Source organism: Equus przewalskii, chromosome 3, assembly GCF_037783145.1.
Source record: "Equus przewalskii isolate Varuska chromosome 3, EquPr2, whole genome shotgun sequence".
Classification (NCBI taxonomy): Eukaryota; Metazoa; Chordata; class Mammalia; order Perissodactyla; family Equidae; genus Equus; species Equus przewalskii.
In genome coordinates this window covers 37,210,526-37,233,950 of record NC_091833.1, presented here as the reverse complement: position 1 = coordinate 37,233,950, position 23,425 = coordinate 37,210,526, and the positions used below count along the sequence as shown (strand labels likewise).

The 23,425-nt window shown below is 48.6% G+C and overlaps 2 protein-coding genes across 5 annotated transcripts in view; one reads left to right on the top strand and one right to left on the bottom strand.

Annotated features, from left to right (window-relative positions):
• Positions 1-8,507, top strand: part of NFKB1 (nuclear factor kappa B subunit 1) — a 113,610-nt gene extending 105,103 nt beyond the window's left edge. The window contains exons 20-24 of one of the 2 annotated variants that reach the window (XM_070614147.1): positions 1,869-1,993; positions 3,374-3,440; positions 3,750-3,922; positions 4,672-4,852; positions 7,666-8,507. In XM_070614147.1, the coding sequence (XP_070470248.1) occupies positions 1,869-1,993; positions 3,374-3,440; positions 3,750-3,922; positions 4,672-4,852; positions 7,666-7,823 (704 nt within the window). In that variant the 3' untranslated portion in view covers positions 7,824-8,507. Of the gene's footprint in view, positions 1-1,868; positions 1,994-3,373; positions 3,441-3,749; positions 3,923-4,671; positions 4,853-5,937 lie in introns of both variants that reach the window. The other variant, XM_070614146.1, reaches the window with a different exon arrangement.
• A 9,337-nt stretch (positions 8,508-17,844) lies between these two features.
• Positions 17,845-23,425, bottom strand: part of MANBA (mannosidase beta) — a 113,852-nt gene continuing 108,271 nt past the window's right edge. For all 3 annotated transcript variants that reach the window (XM_070614143.1, XM_070614145.1, XM_070614144.1), the window contains exons 15-17: positions 22,615-22,757; positions 21,508-21,765; positions 17,845-18,984 (exon numbers count right to left, since the gene is read on the bottom strand). In XM_070614143.1, the coding sequence (XP_070470244.1) occupies positions 18,760-18,984; positions 21,508-21,765; positions 22,615-22,757 (626 nt within the window). In that variant the 3' untranslated portion in view covers positions 17,845-18,759. The remainder of the gene's footprint in view (positions 18,985-21,507; positions 21,766-22,614; positions 22,758-23,425) is intronic.

The following is a 23,425-nucleotide window of genomic DNA, read 5'->3' as shown; positions in this document are numbered from 1 at the left end:
TAAAAGTTGAAATAATAGGAAGAAACCAGTGGTCGTGTATTGGTACTGTCATGTGCGAGGCACTAAAAACGGTGAGCGTTCATTGGCCTTACTATGTCCCAGGCACTGTGCTGGGCACTTTACACGCGCTGTCTCACTTAATCCACAGCAGCCCTTTGAGATAAGTACCATCGTTATTATTCCCATCTTAAAGCCGAGGAGACAGACTGCAGGGACTTCTGATCCCTGTGCCACGGTCCCGTAAGTGGCACAGCTGGGAGTCACACCATGTCCGTCTGAACTTCCAGACTTCCTTCTCTGCTGTTTGTCTCCCCGCCCTCCCTCAAGGATTTGCAGGTGTTGGTCCATTTAATCCTCTAGTCCTGTGAAGTATGGAAAATTATTCCTGGTCATCCTTGAATCTCTATTGCCTTGTATATTTAGAACCTCAAAAAATGTTTAATGAAATTAGTATCTCAAGTCTTCCCTAATATCTGCTTTACTTTAGAGGTTATTAAATTTTTTTTAGAAAGTAAATGCTTCATAAATTAAGAAAACAGAGCGAGTTAAATACCTTAAAAAACTGAGTCTCGGAAGATGTAGGAACCTTTTCTTTGGGGGCACTACATTTTTCTGGCAAGTAAAATCATATCCAAAAACCATATCCCCCCCAAAATATCTCTTTTCTTTTCTCCTTTGTCAAGCTGAGCTTTCTCTGTAACAAGAGCAGTGCATATGTGAATAGTTTAGGAGGTCACTGGTTATAATTAAGAACTGCCTTCAGACAAGAAGCTATAACCCTTTCAAAAATGCTTTATCTTGAATTCTCAGTATCCTATGAAAGGAGTAGCAAGTAACAGTTTCTCTACTATATAAAGGAAGAAATTCTGGTGACAAACCTGGTCCTGAGCTCAAAGTCATGAAGGTCACTGAAGGAGAACAGACATAGATCAGCCTCTCGTCTTCGGTCCTGTAAATTGTTTCTCTTAGTTTCCCCACTGTTTTCATGGTCAAGTGAAAGCCACTGCCTATAGATCAGACTAGGACTGGGAGAATGGAATCAGAAATGACACGAAGATCCTTCTCTGACTCTCATTTTGTGCTCTCCTGTTAGTGAAGTTGGCACAAATCAAGTGTTCTCCCAGCAAGAGAAAAACAAGTCCTTCCCCAAAGGGTGTTCTGAACTGACCGCTCTTCACCAGGTGCCGGGCTAGACTCTTGTGAAGACAATCTCTGGGCCTGTGAGAAGTAACTCCAACTCTCGTCTTTGCATTACTTTGGTGTTTTCTTGCTGCAGGTTAAGGAACAGACTAGATTTTCCAAGATCGGCCCTAAATTTTTCAGTAACTATACATCCAAGGAGAAGGTGTCTTCAGTGTTTTTTGTGTAAGGATCAGGGCCCTGGTGGTGCCGTCCTCAGGAATGAAACTGAACACGTTCTTGCTGCACAGAAGCATCTTTGTTCTTTAGAGCAAGTGGGTGAAGAGGCTGAGAAGTGGGCAATGGCGGGCGTGAATCTGAACATTTAGGACCTTGATCCTGAGGGGCGCCCCATCCCTGTAAACCGCTGTCGTTAGTCCTCAGAGTAAAGATGCATCGTTCAGTTGAAAACTATCCTATAGAGTTAAGTGTGAGAGTTAAGTCTTTTGTTTTTGAAAGTGTCCTTGGCTGTACAGGATATCATCAGACAGCTTTATAGTCAAAATAAATTAGAATTTAAAAGAAGTTCTCTGAATATTTCAGTGGAAACATGTTTCTGTATTAAAATGTACCCAGGTAATTGCCTCTAGTAGCTACTGTGCTGTGCCTTTAGAAATGTGACCCCTGCGGGCAGTTAGAAGTTGACCAAGATCTGGGTTTACCTAATGCTGGGTAACTTGATTTCTCAGGAGCAGACCCCTTGGTGGAGAACTTCGAGCCTCTCTACGACCTGGATGACTCTTGGGAAGAGAATGGAGAGGACGAAGGAGTGGTGCCTGGAACCACACCCCTAGACATGGCCACCAGCTGGCAGGTCAGTGTGGCTCCAGTCTGTTTGACGGCAGCTCCTGAGAGAGCTAATGGTTCAGGAATGCCAGAACAGATGGTCTTCCTGGGTCTTCTTGCCCCAAAGCACGTGCCTTTTGGTTTTTAAAAAAGTCAACTTGTCAAAAGACGTATTTACCTTGAAAAGCCTATCCATGAAAGATTGAGGTCAGCGGAGTTCTGAGTGTGAAAGTGTGTGCCTGGTCAGATCAGAATTAAGCTGTGAGAGAGGGTCAGACAGGAGAAAAGGCAAAATTCACCTGCGAGTGCCACATCCTGAACTCACACCAGAATCATTCCCATCCAATCTCTGAGGCTAGATAAGTGTTATGATTTACTTAAAACTTTGGTAAGTGATTTCTGAACATAAAAAGAAACGGAGGATTCTTCTGAGGATTTCAATAAATACAAGCAGAGTAACCAGACTTAAAGCCTTCCTCAAAACTCCCCAATGGCCTGAGATCTGAAGGTGAAATGCAGTCACCAGGCCTTCCCGGCCCAGGGGGAGGAGGCAGAGGCAGAAGGCGGGCAGCATCCAGGTCTGCGACACAACAGAGTCGGCTTTCTCAGGGGCCAGTGCTGCTGCGCATCCAAAAACGGCTCGTCTGCCTCCCCACGGCCAGGCAGGCTGCAGTGCTGAGGGATCCTGGCAGAGTGACCACAGGGTTCTCCTTCTCTGCTGAGCCCCCGGCTTCCCCAGAAGCCTCAGCACAGAACACAGAAAGATAACCCACTTCAGTGACCCCATGATGTCCTCAGCTGGGTCAGCCAGAACGAAGTGACGGCAGAGAACACAGGAAGGCTTCCTGAGCTGTGGAATTTTTTTTTCTTTTAATCTGAGACCTTTCTGGCCCTTCAGTTAAAATGTAGATAGTGCTAGAAGGCTAACACCAAGCCTTGTGAGCATTTCTACACCTCAGTTTGAGCAAGTTTATAAAATTCATTCTCACAAGCCTTTTCCTGGGGGTGTGGGGACAGCGAGGGAGCACAGTGTCACAGCTCGGAGGCAGCTCTGCCCTCACCCTGGCAGTCAGGGACACGTCACTTCCCAACGTCTCTGACCAGCTCGTGGCTGATTTGGTCCGCACGTCTGCCTCTGTCCCGCAGAAGGACCATGGCCCTGGCTCTCGGTGGGGTTGGGCTGCGTCCTCCTCCCCGCCTCACACAGCCCCTGCAGAACACAGCCGCCCGGCCCCAGAGGGCACTGGGACTGCCTCCTGGGCGATGGCACTGACTCCTTTCCAGTCCTCCATCTTTAGGATGCTAGACCCCTAAGGAGGACATGCTGAGTTCTTTATTACAAAGAAACAGGTTCTCTTCCTGGTCTCTTTAATGTGTAATGTTTCCCCATGTTTTTCTTCTCCCTCAGGTATTTGACATATTAAATGGGAAACCCTATGAGCCCGAGTTTACATCAGATGATTTACTGGCACAAGGTGAGCTGCAGTGGAAACAGGTTCTGTTACCCAGTGTTGTCTCCGTGCTGTTGATTAAAGAGGCTGAGGGAGAACCGGCCTTATCCAGGGTGTACTGTGATTCTGCGGTGGCTTACTCAGAATCAAAAGATCCTGGAGGCATGCAAAGGAGACTGTCCGGCTGTGATCTCCCAGAACCAGCTGGCCTGCTGCTGATGTCAGGTCCAGGAGCTTGACTGCTTCCGTGGGCACGGGGCAGGCGGGTGTGATCACCCCAGCGAGGGCCTCTGGTCGCATGGGACAGCCGTGTTTCTTTTTCATTTCCTTCAGGAGACATGAAACAGCTGACTGAAGATGCAAAGTTGCAGCTCTACAAGTTGCTAGAAATCCCTGATCCAGACAAAAACTGGGCCACTCTGGCACAGAAATTAGGTCTGGGGATACTAAATAATGCCTTCCGGCTGAGTCCTGCCCCGTCTAAGACTCTTATGGACAACTATGAGGTAACACACCATCTCACGCTCTTAACCGTGTTTACTTGACTCTGTTAACAGCACTGACTGGGGCCCGGTCCCCTTCTCTCTCCCTGAACTCTGTCCTGGGAGGGAGGCCCCGGCCAGCGTGGAGGCCACCTTCCTAAGAGGGCTCTTCTCAGTTACCGTGGGATTTTCCGAGTCTCCAAAGCCCTTGAGATTTCCTGCGAAGATGCTACTTAGATGGCAGGGCGGTCCCAGGACCTTGATCCCCTGAACAGACTCGATCAACATGCCTTTCTTCCACCCCCAAGGGCACTCCTTGGTCCTGTGTCGGGACACGGAATCAGCTTTCAGTGAGGTGGCTGCAGGAGGAGCCACTCCCTGGGAGGCTGTAGTTTCTGAAACTGAAAGGTAGAAGAACATGGGCTGAAATGATTCTCTGTTGAAGATTTCGTTGTTGGCTCCTGTTTCTCAGTGGTTTTCAGAGCTTCGGCTTCGGCGGACATACCGCGTGAGCGTCCCTCCAGGCAGAGTTTCACTGCCTCAGCACTTCTGTCTCTACTCTGTGATTTCCTGAGTGATCTTTGAGCTGAAACAGGAAACTCGATTCAAAGACAGTGCGTTTTCTTAGCCGCTCTTCACTCCGACCTTTCCAGGACGGCCGGCTCGCAGCCTGGCAGAGGGAGGCACGTGGCGTTGCGTCTTCAGCCTGCCTGGCTGTTCCTTGCAAAGGTTTGAACACAAGCACATCCTCTTTCTTCCTTTCTTTCTCGCAGGTCTCTGGGGGGACGATAAAAGAGCTGGTGGACGCCCTGAGACAGATGGGCTACACAGAAGCAGTTGAAGTGATCCAGGCAGCATTCTGCACCTCAGGAACCGCAGCCCCCAGCCCAGTGACGACCACCTCCCAGGCCCCCTTGCTGCCTCTCGCACCTGCCTCCACAAGGCAGCAAATAGGTAAAGAAAACAGACAGAAAGGCAGTTGAGACCTTCTCCTGCTCCCCAGGCTGCTGCCTTCAGTCTCTTGGGATAGGGACGTCTCCCCCACCGTGATCTCCTGAATACACTGTGCTGTCTGTCTGTCTCCCCCCGGGGCCCACAGAGTCTACCTTCCCCCGCTCCTGACACCACCGTTCAGGTGAGGGGCTGTCCCCAGGAACAATCACATTGACACATGAGTTACTTAGATTCACAGTAAGCACGAAAAACATGATGTGGTGGTTAAGATAAATATTATTTCTCTAACTTCTTAAATTTAAAAAACAGAGAGACAAATGTGGAGACCAAGGTTTATAGGATTCCCACGCCATGGGTGGATGCTGTGATTTTTGCTGCCCGCCACCCTCGGTTCCTCAGCCTCCTCCTTGCCAGGGTCTTCTCCTTCTCCCTTCAGCCTTTCCCCGTTCCACTGGCCTTGTGTCCCACTGCCTTTAGTATCATCCCACCTAAAACACACAAGGTAACGGACTCTCAGCACAGCCCAGTAATCCTATTATTTCCCTTTAAATTTACTCTCCCACTCTCTAAACAACCATTCCATGCTCTCTCTTTCTAAATCCCCAACACCCCTTCCCTCTCCCTGCACATCCACTGTCCTCACCTCACACTCCCTTGAGAGCTTAGAAACATCTAGAACTCTCTCATGTTTGCCCATCAGATCACCAGCCCACCTGCTCCAGTGCCCAGCTATGCACCTTCCCTCCAGGTTCCATGGATTAAGTGTTTGCACCCTAGGTGGAGAGCTGCTCTCCCTCCCAGCCCGGCCGTCACCATGGCCAGGTCGCTGCTCCTCGAGTTCTTGCCTCTCTCTCCTGCATGAGCAGCTTCTCCTTCCCGACCGGATCACTTCGCAAGCATGCTGTCATTTCCCTCGTCTTTCCAAAAGAAAACAAACAAACAGAAAAAAACACTCCCTTGATCCCACATCCCCCATAGCTACAGCCCAATTTTTCTGTTCCCCAACCAAGCAAAGCTTTCAGAAGACTTTTTTGGAGTTGTTCTTCCCTCGTCCTCACTGTGTCTCCTCTCCTTGACCCCTGCAGTCGGCTCCACTAGGCCTGCTGTCGGCACGATGACCAGTATCTGGTCAGATCTCGTCACCATCCTTCTCAGCTTCTTGACCGCTCCCAGCATGTCGCAGCCGACCACTCCCTCCTGCTTCAAACAGGCCCCTCTTGGCTCTTCCACAGCACACTCACCTCGCTGCCTCCTTCACGCTCACCTTTTAAAGTCGCAGCCCTGTCTCCTCCTTACTCACGAGGGATTCCTGATACCCCACCTGAACTCGGAACTGACCGTGTCCATCAGAAGCGCCCGCACTCCAGGAGGTTAGGACAGAGTCTAAGACTTGCCCACGAAGACCTCCTGGTGCTGACCGATGGTGGCGCACCCAGCCCGGCGAGTCTCCCTGTCTGCAGCAGCCACCCCCTCCGGTCGGCCGCATTGTCGCCTCAGATCCTGCGGCAGCTCCTAATCGGTCTCCCTGTCTCCAGACTGGGCACCTCCCTTCAGTCCACTCTCTGCACAACACGTAGTGGGATTATTTTTAAAACTTAGTGAGATTCTGTTACTCCTCTTGTATACCCGCCAGTTCATTCATACATTCAACCAGTCTTTATTGAGCACATACTGTGCACCTCCCACTGTTTGAGGTTTTGAAGGGAAGGCAGTAAACAGTAGAGGCAACATCCCTTCTGTATCCATTCTCACTTTAAACATTGCTTTCACATGCCCTTCCTCCACCCCACCACCCTGCAGCTCCCTGGGGCTCCTTCTGTTCCCCCAGCTCACTGGTCTGATACAGCCTCAGGGCCTTTGAACCTGCTCTGCCCTCTCCCTGAAAAGATCCTCCCCTGCTGGCCCCTCCTGGCCATTCAGTTTCAGTACCAGTGTCACCTTGGGGAGTAGGGGTAGGGGCTGTACGTACTTGAGAAAGGAGCAGCACGTCCATAGAAAACAACTCAGACCTGTCTCGACCTGTGCTCCTTCTGTACGCATAAACAAAGAAAGAGGAACATACTTATGTCTTAAAAAGCATTAAGTCCTTGATTAGTAGTTATTTTTAAAATACCTCAGAGTTCATAGTACATAATAGACACCCAATAAACATGCAGTGATTGAAGCAATCAGTCAGTCACAATCACCATGTCACTGCCATTAAAGTTGTCATATGCTAATGCTGAAAGATAGCATTTTGGTTAGTGTATATTAGAAGTCACTCTCTCCATACAGCAGATAATCCACATTGTTCAAATCTCTGAAGACACTTGTCAACAAGAATTCTACCTACATGTCCAGTAGAGACTCATTTTCATCAAAATACCTTATTTTTCTGCTACCAAAATGTCTCTGAGGCGGCACATTGCGTTTACCAGCATAAGCGGCCCAGAGCGAGCTCATGTTTAGCCCCTAGGTCAGCAGTTTCCCCATCTGTAAAATAGGTGATACAGTGGTTGGAAACACACACCTGGTTTCTAAGAAAAAAAGGTGCACTTTGAGTCAAGAGAACTCAGAAAGGATTCTGATAAACATGAGGCTAGATTGCAAGAAGGAGATAGGGAAACCTTTGGCTAATTTTGATGTCTTCACAGCTTTCCTGTTACTGCCCCTCACCCTGCTGTGAGGGAGCCGGCGGCGTGGCAGGGGGTGGAGACTTGTGGCGACTAACGCCTAAAGTAGCCCACACGCCTTTCATTGAGCCCGCTAGATGGGAGGGTGTGCAAGAGCAAGGGCTGCCCGGGCCCCAGTGAGTCCCTGCTTTCTCCTTACAGACGAGCTCCGGGAGGACAGCGTCTGTGACAGTGGCGTGGAGACCTCCTTCCGCAGACTCAGCTTCACGGAGTCTCTGACCAGCGGCAGCTCACTGCTAACTCTTAACAAAATGCCCCACGATTACATGCAGGAAGGACCTATAGAAGGGAAAATTTAGCCTGCTGGCAATTTCCAACAACATGTAAACGAAAGCTCTGAAATTCCACCACGCTGTCCAAGAGAAGGAAGGCCAAGTGCAGCCAAAGGTGCTCCAAGGAAACCACCTGCTCGGATCGTTCTGGACTCCATTCAAGGCCTTGGAGAGTTGGCTTCCTTCCCTGGCTCTTAGCTGAGTTTAATTGGGCTCGTTTACAGATAGTCTCTTGCAATCACGGCACCTGGCTGGGCTGAGGCCTCGCTGGGGTGCGGTGGCTTATTGAGCTTTACCAGCTGCTTTCTGTGGTCATCGCTGCTGTCCCTCTGCTGCATTCCCACTGTCACTAAAAGGTGTCGCAGTCCGCACCTGGTGTTCTCTCTGGCCGTCCAACGCACACTTGTGCATTCAGATTAAGGATTAAGAAAAGGGATATTTTAAAATGAGTCACTTAGTATATAATAAAAAAAGGCCCCCTGCTTTTTCTGATCTGGTTATCTCTGTGATTCGAAAAAGAACATGTACATGTCAATATTTAAACATGGTTACAATCAGTGCTGGAAATGGTATTTTCCCCTTTTTCTGCATTTTGCTATTGTAAATATGTTTTTTTAGATCAAATACTTTAAAGGAAAAAATATTGGATTTATAAATGCTATTTTTTATTTTACTTTTTATAATAAAAGGAAAAGCAAATTGATGCCCTCATCTTGTTTGATCTGTGCAGATACTTTTCTAAGATGATTCCTCGTAAGCACAGGGTCATTCCACAGCCCGGTTACCACATTCACATTTCCCTTTAGAATCAACTTGTTGACTGAGAGATGGGCCAAAAAATTATCAAAAGAAAAGTATTTTAACCTGAGCTGAAAGCTTTGGGTTTGTCAAATCCTTGCTTGGCTCATCCCATGTAGGCGGTGTCACCTCACTTTCCTCCATCTCACACAAAACTAGTCCTCCTCAGCCCTCAGCGTGGCCTCAGGGCCTCCGTGATACAAAGCGCTGACATTTCTGCATGCCAGAGGGTCTGCGACAAGAAGCCTTCCTGCGTGAAGCTTTGCTGAACTCTTCACTCAAAGAGTTGGAAATAAGGGAGGAGAAATGAAAAGTGTTTGAATGACGTGCTGTGGCAGACACTGAGAGGTGCAACCAAGGCCCCTCTTTCACAAGGACTTGTCAGCCCCACCGCTGGGAGACATTTGTCAAATGGCCTCTCGCTGTCAGTTCCTTCGGAGATTGCCTCGGCTGCTGAGAGGCACCTCACCCAGGTCACCCCCACTTCCACGAAGGCCCCGGGCAACGCTGACGTGGCGTGTGAAAACCTGTGCAAGTCGGGACAACACTGAAGGGCTGTTTGAGCTCCAGAGAGCCCTCAGGGGTGGCTGAGGTGTTGTTTGGGTCTGTGTCGCAGCTCGACTCTTCCCTCTGCCTTGCTGCTGTGTTTGGCTGCTCCCTTCCAAATGGTGGTGATCCCAGGGCACTCCCAGAGAAACGTCCTGCGCGCGAGTCTCTGTCTCAGAGCCGGCTCCCCAGAACCCAGCGTGCACAGGGGCGAGGAACTAATGCTGAGCAATTTTGCAGAACATGCAAAGTCATTTAATTTTGAAAATAACCCAATGAAGTATGTAGAATTATCCCCAATTTATGAAGAAGGAAACTGAGGCTCCAAGATTTCAAGCAGGCAATGGCTCAGCTGTTTCTGAGTTTACAGCCGGGTCTGTCTCACCCCAGAGTTTATGGGATGGAGAATTATCTTGGTAGGGTAAGAAGGGAGATTAAAATCATTGAGTCCAGAAACATATAGGAATTTAGTATATAATAAAGTAAAACTCCAAATCAATGAGGAAAAGACAATTAATCAATGAGTAGATGCTCCAACTGGTTAATCACTTGGCAAAAAAATCAGTCTGAACTCCTCCTCCTCCTTTCATCAGAATGATTTCCAAATAATTAAGCCATAAAAATACTAGAAATCGTGAATGAATAATCTTGAAATAGAAAAGGACTTCCTAAGCAAAACTTTATTGTCTGCTGTAAAATAGTTTGGGCTCTTTATTTTACAACGTGCCCCAAATAAATGAAATTAAAAAAAAAAATCTCCTTCCATTTTCCATTGCACTGCCATTTCTCCATGAGCCCCAATCCATTATTCCGGTTCTTGAAAGTTGTATCTTTAAAGTGAAAAAGACAGCTCTGACTTTCCTTAATTCTCCGGCAGCAAGCCCCTGCCTCTTCCTCCAGCACTTCCTCTTGGTGGCAGGCAGCTACTTTCCAGGCGGCCACTGCAAGGTCTCCCATCTTACAGTGTGATGCTGACACTCCTCCCACTGAGGGAAGGGGCCTGCGTCCTTCCCTGTGAGGCTAGGCAGGCCTGCGACAAGGGTGGAAGTGATGCCAAGTGCCTTACAAGGGTAGGTCAGAAAACGCAATTCAACTTCTGCCCAGTCTCCTGGGTTGTTCCCTCTGGGAACCCAGTTACCACGCTCTGAGGAAGCCAAGTGGCCACATGGAGAAGCCACATGTGAGTGTTCAGCCAACAGCCTTCACTGAGGCCACAGCCAGTGCCACATTAACCGGCAGATGTGTGAGGGAACGACACCTTAAGAGGATCCAGGCTTCTGCCATTGAGTCGCACCTGTCTGGCCTTCAGGCTGCCTCAGGAGATGCTGCCTGAATAGAGACAAGCAGTTTTGCTTAGTCCTGCCCACATGGCAGGGTCATGATTAAGTTAAAAACGGCTCTAGGTGTGAGTTGTTACCATTCTCCAGGTCTCTAACCTGACAGCTCCCATACCAGAAGCTCACTTCAAAGAGAAGCTGGCCCCAGGAGGAACAGCTAAACAACTCATGCCGAGACTAAAAATAGCATTCCCCTTCTTTAATAAGAGGTTCTGTTTCTCTTCCGTTCCAGAAACTTCCCCTTCCTCCTCCCAGATCTCAGTGCTGGCCTGACTCTCTGCATGGTGCTCTAACGAAGGCTACCAACACTGTTGGTTCCTCTGAGAAAGGCATCTCTCATATTGTACCAGCAGATGGGGGTAAACATCAGAAGGAGTGCAGGCGATCAGGTGGAAAGCTACAATGGGCCTGAAATAAACCTTCCCAGAAAGCTTGTCTCAGCAGGAAGCCACTGAAAAACAGCCTCCTCAGAACCTTCTTCATCTTTTGAGGTTTCTGCACTCTGCAGGCATAACCTAGACTTTTGCAGGATTGGCGGAGTTTATTTTTTGGCAGAAGGAAGCCCTGTGGCTACTCATTTACCCACCCGAGTCCCCTGCACTAGTTATATGTGGCGTGGCTAGTCCTGGTCACCACCATGGAGTCCAGCCCCACAGACTGGACATCCTGCATCTTAGCAGGAGAAAGGAGGGGAGGGAGCCAGGTGGCTGTGAGCGTCCATTCCATGCCAGCCCCTTTGCATTAATGACTTCTAACGATAATCCTCAAGACATCTCTGTAAGGTACGTATCTAACCCCAATTTTACAATGAAGAAACACAATCCGAATATGAACACCCCAGATTCAAATCCAGGTCTATCTGATTCCAGAGGTGGTTCTTTAACAACATCTGAGTCCTTTGAGGAAAAGATGCTATATTTAAAAGAGAGAGAGAGAATCCATACAAATCTGTGCAAGGATGATGCATCATCATGTGCCCCAACCACAATGCAAAATGAACCCAGGGTATCGCTAAAAGGATGTTGCTTAGATGTTAACATGCCTTGACTCTCCCCCTAGTAACATTAGGCTAAGATGCTTAAATATGAATTATTCATGGACTGGAGGTCACTGAGTGCATCTCTTTCTCTTTCTTATTTTGTGCTTTTGGGGAGAATTTTCTTCCTGATTTGTGCTTCCAATGGGCTGGGGAGGCACAGAAGTCAAGAGGAGATGAAACTAAAATTCTGTTTATTTTCTTAAGGATCACAGAATTTAGAGCTGGACGATACCTTAAAGATCACCTAAGTAAATCACCCAAGTTGCCATCTTCGTTAAACCCCTCCAATGTGAGCCTCCTCCCTGTGCCCCCGCTGTGGCTGCTGCTGGGTCCACACACCAGTCCCAGGGGCCCCAAGTTCCTGCCCATTGGTTCTCTAGGTTCATTGGTCGGTTTTGGGCTTGAGGAAGATGCTGCGGAGGGGCTTGAAATTAAATGGATTCCATTCCCCATCATTATGGATTCCCTTATATCTGCAATAGCCTGCTTCCATTACCCTTGACAGGTGGCTAGTTCCACAAATTGCTCAAGCTTCCTAGAATGAGAGGGAGGAAAGGGCTGAGAGAGCATCTGCTCACTTCCATCAACTCCCTTTTCCCTATCTCTTTCCAAATTGATCCTCTATTGAAATATCACAACAGCCCTCAAGGAACAAAGACATGTGTTCATCAAAGAATCAAAATTCTTGAGCATTGGTTACATGCCAGGCACTGAGTGGTCATTGTTCATTATCTCATATTACTTGTTCAAAAATCCTGTGAAGTAAGAATTTTGTCCCTGTTTTACAGATGAGGAAACTGAGGCGCGCATAAAGCACTTAACCACAGGATCTCCTGATCCCGGTAACATGTTTCAATCAACCACAGTTGCAGCAGGGGACGGGGTGGGTAGGGTGTCTCTCTCGCACTTAGTCATGAGGGGTTCCAGGCTGACAGTCACTCTTCCTCCCACCCTTGGCTCCCAAGGTCTTGCTGGGGGTGATGGTCCCTGACAGCTGGAAGGGGACAGGAGCATAGAGGAGTACGTGTGGGTGTTTACAATGGGTCACTTCCTCTCACGTTGCACTGGAGGAAAACTTCAGTCCCAGGGATGCACCAAGAGCAGGGAGGCTGTCTGGGTAATCTACTTTTGTTCCCAGTATTAGGAGGGGATTGATTTTGGTGGTGAACAGGTCCCAGTTGGTGGGATAGATCAAAATTCCTTAGCCAACTGATGGAGGCTGATGCTGAAGGTTCTTTCTAGTTCCAACATGTATGCAAACATTCACTCGCTCCAAAAGTCAGCTGCAATCGTGGCAAATGGCCATGAGAAGGGTGAAATCACTTCCCGGGATTAAGAAGGACAGGTGCATTGTAAGGACAAAGTCCCAGTTTCTCCTAAAGAAGTCCTCGGAGATGACCGAGGGTGTTGGCTCAGGGAGGAGGCAGAGAGTTCCAGCAGCAGGCTTGTTGCCCTGGCGCTGACTCCACGAGGACTCCTGCTCTCCAGCCACCATGGTCTGTAGTCCCTTAAGTGCAGCACAAGAGACCTCGGGCTTGTTGATGCAGAGAACCTCGATTCCCGTTTCTCAGACGAATGAGAAAGGGGCCGCAGTTGGTTCTTGGGGAAATAATTCTCTCCAGGAGAGAAGAATAGCAGAGGAAACAGAATTCTCTAGGAACCTCTTCTCCCAGGATTCCTTGTTGGGACCCAGGAAGCAGAGTCAGAGCTGAAGACAGTGAGAGCAGACCTGGAGGCTGCCGTGGGCATGCATCAGCTCGGGGAGGTGATGGGTGATGCTGGGGACTAGACAGCCGGGTTGCTAGGTCTGTTCTCTGGCCAAAAGAGAGATTTTTTTTTTCATTTCAAAACTGTTTTGCAGGTCTTCCCTTTCCTAAGGGAGGAGTGTACAATTTGTTATTTTTGCTTCAAAAACTTAAACGAGAAACTTCATACCATGGATTTTTCTTCTTTAGCAGGAAACCTGTTTATCACTTTGTTCAAATGTAAATGTTCCTTTTTGCTTTTGAAATAAATTTTCTTTTGTAACTTTGGAAAAAAAAGTTAAAAAAAAAACGAAAACAAAACTAACCCTTTAAACACGAATGCTTTCATTTACAGAATATTTTCAAATATTTATTCTCATAATAACCCGAGAGGTAAACAGGGAGGGGTATTAATTCCTGCCGTTTTCCACAGAATGGCAGAGATGCTGATTTACCGGGACCCCTGGCTTAGCCAGAGTGAGCGCTGGCGCGCTCGGCTGGCTGGGCAGCCACCACCGAGGGCGCTCCTGGCTGCGCGAGGGGACGGTCGCACGGACGTGCCCCGAGGGAGGGCGAGCTCAATGAGCAGGCCCTGGAGGCGACAAAGCGGCAAACCGGCGTCCCACCCACAAATGGACTGGCAGCGCACAGCGGGGGCACAGGTCCCCGCAGAGCCCCGGAGGGAGCCCGGGAGTCCCGCTTTCTCCTCTTCCTGCCGATTCCTCCGGCCCCACTCTCCTTTTGCTTTAGGGCCCTCAGCAGCTTCTCAACACTCAGTTCTGCCATTTCCTTGTGCCCTCCCTTCCCCCAGCAATTCAAGCCAGGGCCTCCAAATGCTCCCGAGGGCCACCCTGCTAACGCAGAGTCCTGCCTCCCAGCGGAAGCAACGCTGGCCAGAGGCCACAGGGCACGTGTCCCCGTGAAGCCTCCACAGCTCCGCCGCCACGGAGCAGGGCTGCGCGAAGGATCGTCCCTGTCTCCTCCACAGGTCCCACCCTACCCCTCCCCATCACTGCCGGGGACTGCTGCCCAGGGCTCGCTTTGCCTCCCCACAGACGGGACCCACTTGCTCAGGACGTGTTTATGCACCCCTGGGCGAGCGGGCGATTCAGCCTGATGCCCAAGCAGTGGTTGCCAGCTCCTCCTGCCCAGTTCTGATATCGGAAGGTCAAAGCCACCCTTCTGCCCTGACTTCCTTCCTACCTCACAAACGCACGCCTTGAATGATGATCAACATACACAGCACATGGGCCAGGGGCCATTTGGTTCTGAAAGGCAAGGAGACCCCAGGTTTAAAGCTTCAAGAAAGAATCTGTGGGCAGGGAGTCACCACAGACGCACATGGCCACCCCCATAGGCAGAAGAGGCCTGCTGGGCCTGGGAAGATGCCTCCATCACACTCTTTGTCACCGGAACATCGTTCCTCTCTCCAAATTATGCCCAAGCTCACACTTCAGTCCCTTCCTTACTGCTCTCTGCTACAGCGGCTTTCTCCTGTCAACAAAAATAACCAATCTATAAATGAAAATTTGGGTGAGTTTATTCTGAGCTGAAATCTGAGGATTATAACCCGGGAGAGTCTTTCCACAAAGGAACGGAGCACTCCAAAGAAGTGGGGGTACACAGGGTGGTTATATACCCTCAAAGAGGGTGTTTCACATATGACTGAAATGTCCCTCCCACAATAGTCACAAGATTGCCCTGTCGGCACAGCACTTGATGGACACAGCAGGTAGTGGGTCTGCTATCTTGGTGGGCGTAGCAGGAGGCAAGTCTATTGTCTTGAGCTGGGTGGTCACAGGTGGGCGCTGCAAGCAATCAGTTCCTAGCCCAAGGAAAGATGCTTAATCCTTAAAGAAATGCCAATGTTGGGAGGGGAAGAGAAGTTGTACCATATCTCAAGGGCCTTTGTTCTTGCCATGGGGAATCTCTAAAGCAGATATACAATGCATGCTCAACGGCCACGGTCATGCCCTTTTGGAAAGACAAGGTCAGGCCGAATTAGGTTTACACAAAATGGCTTCCTCGTATACTCTAATATATCCTATTACTTGCCATTTTTATTTGTCACTCCCCATCAGTCATCTGTTCCGCAGGCTTTGCGCCAACTTTTCACAGATCCATAGCAATTAAATTGGCATTAAAAATCATTCAGATCTTCCCCTTTTTCCAAGGTAGCGATGATGGAGGAAAATCAAGTAAACAGAAGGGCAGAGAGAGAAAAAGTTGCTCTGCGGGTCTAACCCCTATCCTCAGCCAGCTGGTGCTGGAGCCCTAGAGCCTGAGGGCCACCGCAGCTCCTCCCTCCCTCCCGCCCACCCGCCCTCTCTCTCTCTCTCCCCCTTTCTCTCTCTCTCCCCCCCTTTCTCTTTCTCTCTCTTTCTGTTTCTTCCTCCCTTTCTCTTTCTCTCTCCCTCTCCCTCTTTCACTTTCTCTCTCCCTCCCTCTCTCCCCTCTTTCTGCCTCCATCCCTCCCTCCCACTTGCTTTCGTTCTTTAAAGCCCCATGCATTCCAGGGCATTCCAGCTGGCACCCAGTTAGTTCTCTGAAGCCGGGAGAGGGGGTAGGGCTGGACGCCCTGCAGGCTCTTCCTTAGCCGCTTCTCCAGCCTGGCCTTACTCCGGGCAGCCTCCTGGAAATCAGTGCCCCCGAGCAAGCCCATCCCTACAGCCCCATTTCCTGTGCCCTGGGGCCTCTGCTAGAAGTAGAGTTTTGCACAATCACCCAACAGCTGTGTGCCTCTTGCTACTCAACTTTTCTGCTTCAATAAAAGGGGAAAGAGGTTTACAGAAAAGGGGAATTAGAAACTTCTTTGGCTTTCTGCCTGGATGTTTCTTCTTCAACTCAGGTCACAGAAGCCCGATGATTATTTTCCCTTAGTAGAGAAGACCTAAATTGTCCTTTTTCTTTGGCAAGGACTACGTGAGAGCCCTAGGCCCGAGCCTGGCACTGCGGCCAGCCTTACCCTTCGAGGAGTGGTCATCATAAGCCAGCATTTACTGCACTTTTTCCCATCCTAGGCATGCACGTCCTTACCTTATTTACTCCTCACAACCCTACGAGATAGCAATTACTATTAACCCATCTTAAAGATAAGGAAACTGAGGCTTAGAGTTAAGTGACTTGTCCAAGTTGAGTATACGTGTTGGAGCCAAACTGGCAAATTCGCTGATCCTGAGCTTCCTACTCTTTCTACTAATGCTTACGTAGCTACTGATAGAAAGCATTCTCAGAAACCCAGCACCAGAGTATGTGCATCAGACTCTACTCCAGCAAACGCAGCAAAACCGACCCACTGGGATGGCAGAAGCGACTGTCCGCGGGGCCACACCTACCGCGGGAGAGCACTCTGGACATGACTCTTCTCTTACAGAAATCATGCGAATACAGCACATTTCTCTCCTTTGATAAACTGTTGTCAGTATATATTTTTGTCTATTCTGTACTTTCTTCTTCCTTTACAAATTCATTCTTTTCTGATATCTTTTTCCCCCTCTTAAAAAAAAATTTTGCCTCTATTTGCTTCATTTCACTATTGCTCCATGTGCTAAATGGGTGATAATGATTATGATGTCAAAACAGCATAACCACCATTTGCTCATCATTTCTTCCGTCCCAGACCCTATTTGTTTAGTCCTCACAACTACCTTTGAAGGTTAGAGATCATCATCTCCATTTTAGATGAGAAAACTGAAGTCCAGAAAGTCAAGTGGTTGTCCAAGGTCACATAGCCAGTAAGCCTCAGAACCTGGATTCTGCTCCTGTAAGTGTGGCTGGAAGCCCTGCCGTCTCTTGGACAAGATGGTCACCCCCAGGATGGTGTTCCATTTACAGCGCCCCTACTCAGTGCCTGCATTGCACCGAGCCTTTCAGCTAAATTTTTAATTTGTTCTTCAAGACCAACTCACAAGTTCAGTGTCATTATTTCCATTTTACCACAAGAAAACTGAAGACAGAAGTTAAATAACTTGATTAAGGTGACAGAGCTGGTAAGGGCACAATAGGGATGCAAATTCCGGCCAAATCAACTTCTAAGGCCACTTCACAGGGTGCCTGGCAGGAAACACTCTAGTTACTGGGGTGTGTGTGCTCCCTGTGCCCCGGCACCATCTAGTAAGAGAGGACTTTCAACAGTGACGAGAAAACACACATTGCTTGTCAAGAATCTTCTGAGGTACAAGCCTGAGTTGCAGTCCCTCACAAGGCTTTTACATAGACATTGAGATAACTCAACACATAAATGAGGAAACTCTTAGACACTAAAGGACAGGCCTGGACTGTCTACATTAATTTTCTTTTCAGTCAATGGACCGTGACCTAAAACTTCTCAGTTTAAAACCAAAACGATTATCTAATTAGGTTTGATTTTAAAAAGCAAATTCTCAGTGCTGGTCCATTCCGTAACCACTTACGTAATTCTTCCTAGAGAAAACCCCGCAAATATTTTAGGCCAGATTCTTCAAACTCTCCCAGTTTACCAAGTAGAATAAAAACTTGGCCAGAGCCAAAGGGAAACTGACGGCCAGCACAGTGCTGGGCATAACTGAGTGTTTCCGGAATTATCAATAAGCACAGAGGAAATATCAAGTTGTCAATGCAATTTATGTAACTTTAAAATTTTGATCTAATTTCAAACTTACAGCAAAGTAGTAAAAACAGTACAAAAAAATTCCTACACACCTTTACCCACATTGGCTACTTGTTAACATTTTGCCCCATTTGCTTCATTATAAATGTAATTTTACAGACATGATAATGCACAATAAAACAATTTTATAGCAATTTATAATTAACCAATAGAAATGAAATTATTTGAACCCAAGCTAAAGCGAAACCACTCTGCTGCCAGGATCAACACATCTCGGTGTAACTCCCCGCCTCTGACTTGGGAGCTCGCTGGATTTACCCCAACTGAAGCCCGTACATCACCACAGGCGACAACCTGTCAGGACATCCAGCTCTTCCAAGTACGCAGAGTGGCATCCATCTCAATGTGAGCTCGTTTTTCTAAGGAGAATCACTCTAATGGCCTTTGAAAAGAGAATTTCTGATTGTTAAAACAATATTTTATAACAAAATCCATAAATGAAAAAAGAATCCTACCCCAAAAGTAATCAAATGTCAACCATCAAACCCCCACACTTTCCAGCAACAACTACCAACATGGCCACTGCTCAGAAATCCTTCTCCTGTGACATTTAAACCTCTATTTCCTCCAGAAATAATAACAGAGCAGTTTCACTTTGATCATTTGGTATTTCTCAAAGCTAACTAGGAAGGCTGGGGCCCTCACAGCCCTCCCCTGGGCCCGATGCCGCCGCGGTTGCAGCCGCGCGGACTCCCCTCCTGGGGTGGGCAGGCGAGACCCTGCGCTGGAGGCGCTCCCGGGAGAGGCCGTCCACACGGCTGCTTCAACTTGTCCCTGGGGCCATTGGCCCCAGGCGGTTCCTTGGAAATGCTTTATTCTGGAGTCCCCTGAAAAAACATGCTGGATTCCCTCAGTAAATATCGGTCAGGGAAGTCACTTGAAAAGATCGCTCCAGTTCACTCTTGCTGGTGGGTTTCCAAGGGTAAAATAACACAGTCCGCGTCTTCCCAGTCATGAGGAAGCCATTGTCACTGAATCTCCCGGGAATGTTTCCCACATCCAGCCAAACAAAGGGAGCGACAGCGGAGGTTTCTAGATCAAACACAAATGTGTCACCACGCTGGGAGATGACGGCCTGAAAGAAAAAGATCAATGAAGTGAAGGATGCGAGCACAGCTCTCCATTCTCTCCATAGCGCCGCCAGCACACTTCCGGGCGCCTGACAAGGAACGCATTTCCTCCAACTCTGGGTCTACAACAGCTGACATCAGAGACTCCGGGCCCTGTGTCAGATACTAAAAAATACGTGAAAATTTATTTAAGGCTGTGGAAAATTACCAAACTGTAATCTCAAACCAAGTGTAGAAATATGTAGTCTCCAATTATTTAAGGAGATCATTTCACAAAAAGCTCAAAGCTTTACATCTTTTACAGTTTTTCTCAGGAAATCCTTCAGAGGGGGACATATTCGCATAAGGACACACCTGGAGCTGGCTGCAGAGCACCCCCACGGAGCTCACCTTCCAGGCTGCTGGAAAGATGCTGACCCCGACAGCAGCCTGCCAGGCGCTTACAAAAGCTCGCCCACTACAGCTCCGCTGTGCCGCCCAGTACTGTAAAGTCACGTGGGCTGCACTCTCACCGTGTGCGAATCCCACACGACGTCAGCAAAGGACAGCGCAGTTTACAGTCTCCTCACTGACCAGCCGAGGAGCACACCCCGCAGCGAGGCTGGGATGCAGCGGGCGGGCCGTGAGTCCGTCTCAGGGTGAGGGTGCATGGAGCGGGACCTGGCATTTAAAGCGGTGCATCTGTCATGAAACATGATCCCTCCACATGCACACACGCCATGCTGAAGGTGCAACGTTATGTGTGACATAAAGAATTTCAAAGGGCAATTTTTACTGTATATAATTTTAGCCTTAGATGGCATGCAGGGTTCTGAGTTATAAACAAGAAAACCTACTGCAGTAGAAGCAGAAAAGAAACATAAGAAACTGCATTAGGTAGCTCTCAGAGGGTGAGAGATTCAGGCTTGAAGGTGGATGTCACGTTCCCCAACCATGCCACCCAGCTGTGCCAGTGACGTCCCTACAGCCGTCGCCCAGCTGGCCTTCAAGGCTGCGGGGGAGGCCAGGCCACTGCTGCTCCAAGGTCAGGCCAGAGGGACAGCGGCATGGCTCGCTCCTGCTGGCTTCTTCCGACTGGACGCCCTCTCGCCGCATATCCGAGGGCAGACTGGGCTCGAGCCTGCACCCTGTCTTCAGGGAAACTGAGGAAACACGTTCCCAGCATCCCCCTCGGGAGAGCAACCTATACGCCAGGCCCACGTTAAGCCAGCAGTGATGTTAACTATCGTTATTGTGATCATCATATCCCTTTAGGAAGGGCACGTCTCACTGAAATCCACAGAGGGTGGGACAAGGAAAGCAGCCCCCTTCACTCCCCCCGCGGTCGTCCCGAGGCATGAAGGCCTGAGAAGGAAAGAGAAGAACTGTGCTCGAAATCCTGCCTGAAGACCACAAATGTGTCTGCTCTGTAGTGTTATTTTCTCTGGAAAGAAGCTGTGTAAATGCTCGTCATTTCCTTCATATCTGCTCTCTATCAGTTGTTAACAGATAACTTAGCTTTCATTGTGTGAATATTCCATTATTAATTGGAAAAGATATGTTTTCAAGGATTAAGACTTTTTATAAGATTACGTCTAAAGCAAATGTAAAAAATTCTCTCCCTTAAGCCCTCTCCATGAAGTAAAGTGTAAAACGAATTTAAAATTCACTAAAAATAGATAATAAAACTCTCAAGAAAAATATTTTCAATCACTGTGCGTAGGAGGAAAAGGAGAGGGTTCCCACAGACTGGACAGATTCCAACGTCTCCGGCAGCACAATTTTTACAGCGACACATCCTGGTCATCCCATTTTTTTCTTGGCAATTATAAAGAGAGTTGGTCATTAAGCTACTTTGAAGCCATAAAGCAAAGAGAGTAGAGGAAAAATTATGAAAATTAATAGCCTCTACTTAAAAACTCAAAATCAGAGCACCTCCCTGGCTCTGATGCTCCCTGGCTGCAGGACCTTGCGCAACTTCTCCCAATGGTTTCCTCACTTGTCAGCGAGGAGGACAACACACCAGATTGTTGCAGTGAAGCCCCCAGGATGGAGCCTGGCACCACAGCGGAGCCCTCGTGGTGATGACCCCGCAGTCTCTCCTTCCACTGCACCAGCCCCACGACGGAGGGCAGGCAGGACAGCAGAGTGGCAGGAACTGAAAACTTTGACATATACTAAATTAGAAATAAAGACCAGTGGCCAGCCCTGTGGCCTATCAGTTAAGTTCGGTGCACTCCACTTTGGCAGCCCAGTTTTGGCTCCTGGGTGTGGACTGACACTACTGATCAGCCATGCTGTGGCAGCGACCCACATACAAAATAAAGAAAGACTGGCACAGATGTTAGCTCAGGGCGAATCTTCGTCAGCAAAAAAAAAGAAAGAAAGAAAAATCATGGTCTTTGCTTTCAGTGGCAAGGGGCTAATCTTCCCCAGGTCCTGGGTAAACTCGCTACCAAGCGGAAACTGTGCAAAAAGCAGGATGCAATGTGCTTCCCCAGAAGGAGGACAGCCCCGCAGGCCACAGGCCCCAGACCGCTGGTGCTTACAGTGATGTGTGCCTTGTGGAGTCCCACAGCCTCCTTCAGCGAGGACAGGAAGTGGTAGTTGGTGGGGCTCAGGAGTTGGCCGGCAGCTGACAGGTGAAAGGAAACCACACAGCGCTGCCGGGTGCACGTCCCACATGTCTTCAGCAGCCTGGGCACCGGCTCCTTGTACAGGAGAGTGGCCTTGCCCGCCTTCATCACAAGACGCCTAGTGCGGCGTGAGCACAGAGGCTCCAGGGAACTCCACGCGTGCAGTCTCACCTGGGGGACGGGGCGGAACCAAACATGCTTGGTGACTGTGTATTTCGAGAGGAGCGGTAGTAATAATAGACGGAGGTCAGAATCGCAGACCTGGTCTGGAGATGGAGGAAGCTGGCTGAACCCAGCCCCACCAAGCACTAGTGATCAAGTCACTCCACGTCCCAGGCCCCGTCTCTTCACATGTAAAAGGAGACTAACCACAGCGCTAACGTCCAAGCTGTTGCAAGGAAGAAATAACAGAATCCGTGGACGGCACGGGACCTGGCGCGCTGGCATTATTCCGTCAAATGAGCTATTTTCAGTGTCCTCCAAAGAGCAGCCCCCAGACTGCAGTTTCCCCCCTCTCTCTACCTGGCTTTGTTTTAAATACAAGGCTATTTTCCACACGCCCACTCGGAATAATTGTACTGATTTCCACTTTAACTTACCACTTTTAACAATTTCTTTTTATAAAGTTAGGCTATCTCCAAGTTCTCATGATCATAAATAACTTTACATTTAAGTGGCACCTTACAGCTAATTACTCGCTTTCATCTAATTATTTTATTCACTGCTCATTGAAATCTTTTAAGAAGACAGGCTGATGATAGAAGATAACATTCTACAGATGACGACACTGAATCACCGAGACTTTAAGGTGTCAGGTCACGGAATAAACGGCAGAGTTTTACCGTGAATGTAGGTATTCTGACTCCAAGGAGAGCCCATTTTCTGATACAGATACTAGAAACATTTTGATACAAATTAATTTCTCTTTTCTTTTTCCCAAAAGAAATAGAACCAAATAACTAAAGAAATAATCTAAAATTCTTCCTCTGTCTTAGACAGAAAAAACTCCAAGAAGCTTACAGTGAGTGTCACGTTGCACTCTGAGCGAAGGTCTGACACGCCATAGATGAAAAACACGTCTTGATTCTCGAAGCCCACGGGCAACAGCGGAGCGAAGAAATGCCGAGCAAAGTAATGAAGCATCTTCCACTTTCCTCCATACTCTAAAAATAGCCAGGAAAGTGAGGAGATGGGCAGGGTCAAGCAGTCAGAGTCGCATCCACACGGGCCAGCCGTGTGTGACTCTGCACGATCGTAGGGGCTGAGTGTAGGAGGGGAGCCAACAGTGGTGGGAACCCACATTTGCTGAGGGCCAGGAGCATCCCGGACAGTATCTCATGTCATCCTCACAACACCTGGGTGAAGCAAGTATTCACACCCCACTCTACAAAGGAGGGAACAGCGGCGCTGGAGTTCAGTGGCACAGGCCGCAGGCAGTAGGTGGAACTCAGACTGCCTTCCAACCAGCACACCCGCACACGCAGCTCCGCTCTGGGAGCTCAAGGCACCAAGGTTCCTCCTGTTGACTACATACACATAGAAAAAGAAAGCAGGAGCACTGGCAGCGCACACCTGTTACAAATATTCATCTATAAGAGTTATTTAGAAATAACTCTTATAAGTCTCCTGTCCCATAGGCACAAAATCCTCTGAGCAAAACAAAACCACCACCATCACAAACACGGCTGGCAAAGGCAGACTGGAGAACAGCCAAACTGATGACAATTCACGACAGTTCCTCAACACAATTAGCAGTGTCCTGGAGAATTCTGTACCCTGCTGGCATGTCTAGTATGCTAAACCCATAAATTAAAAAAAATTTCAACATGCC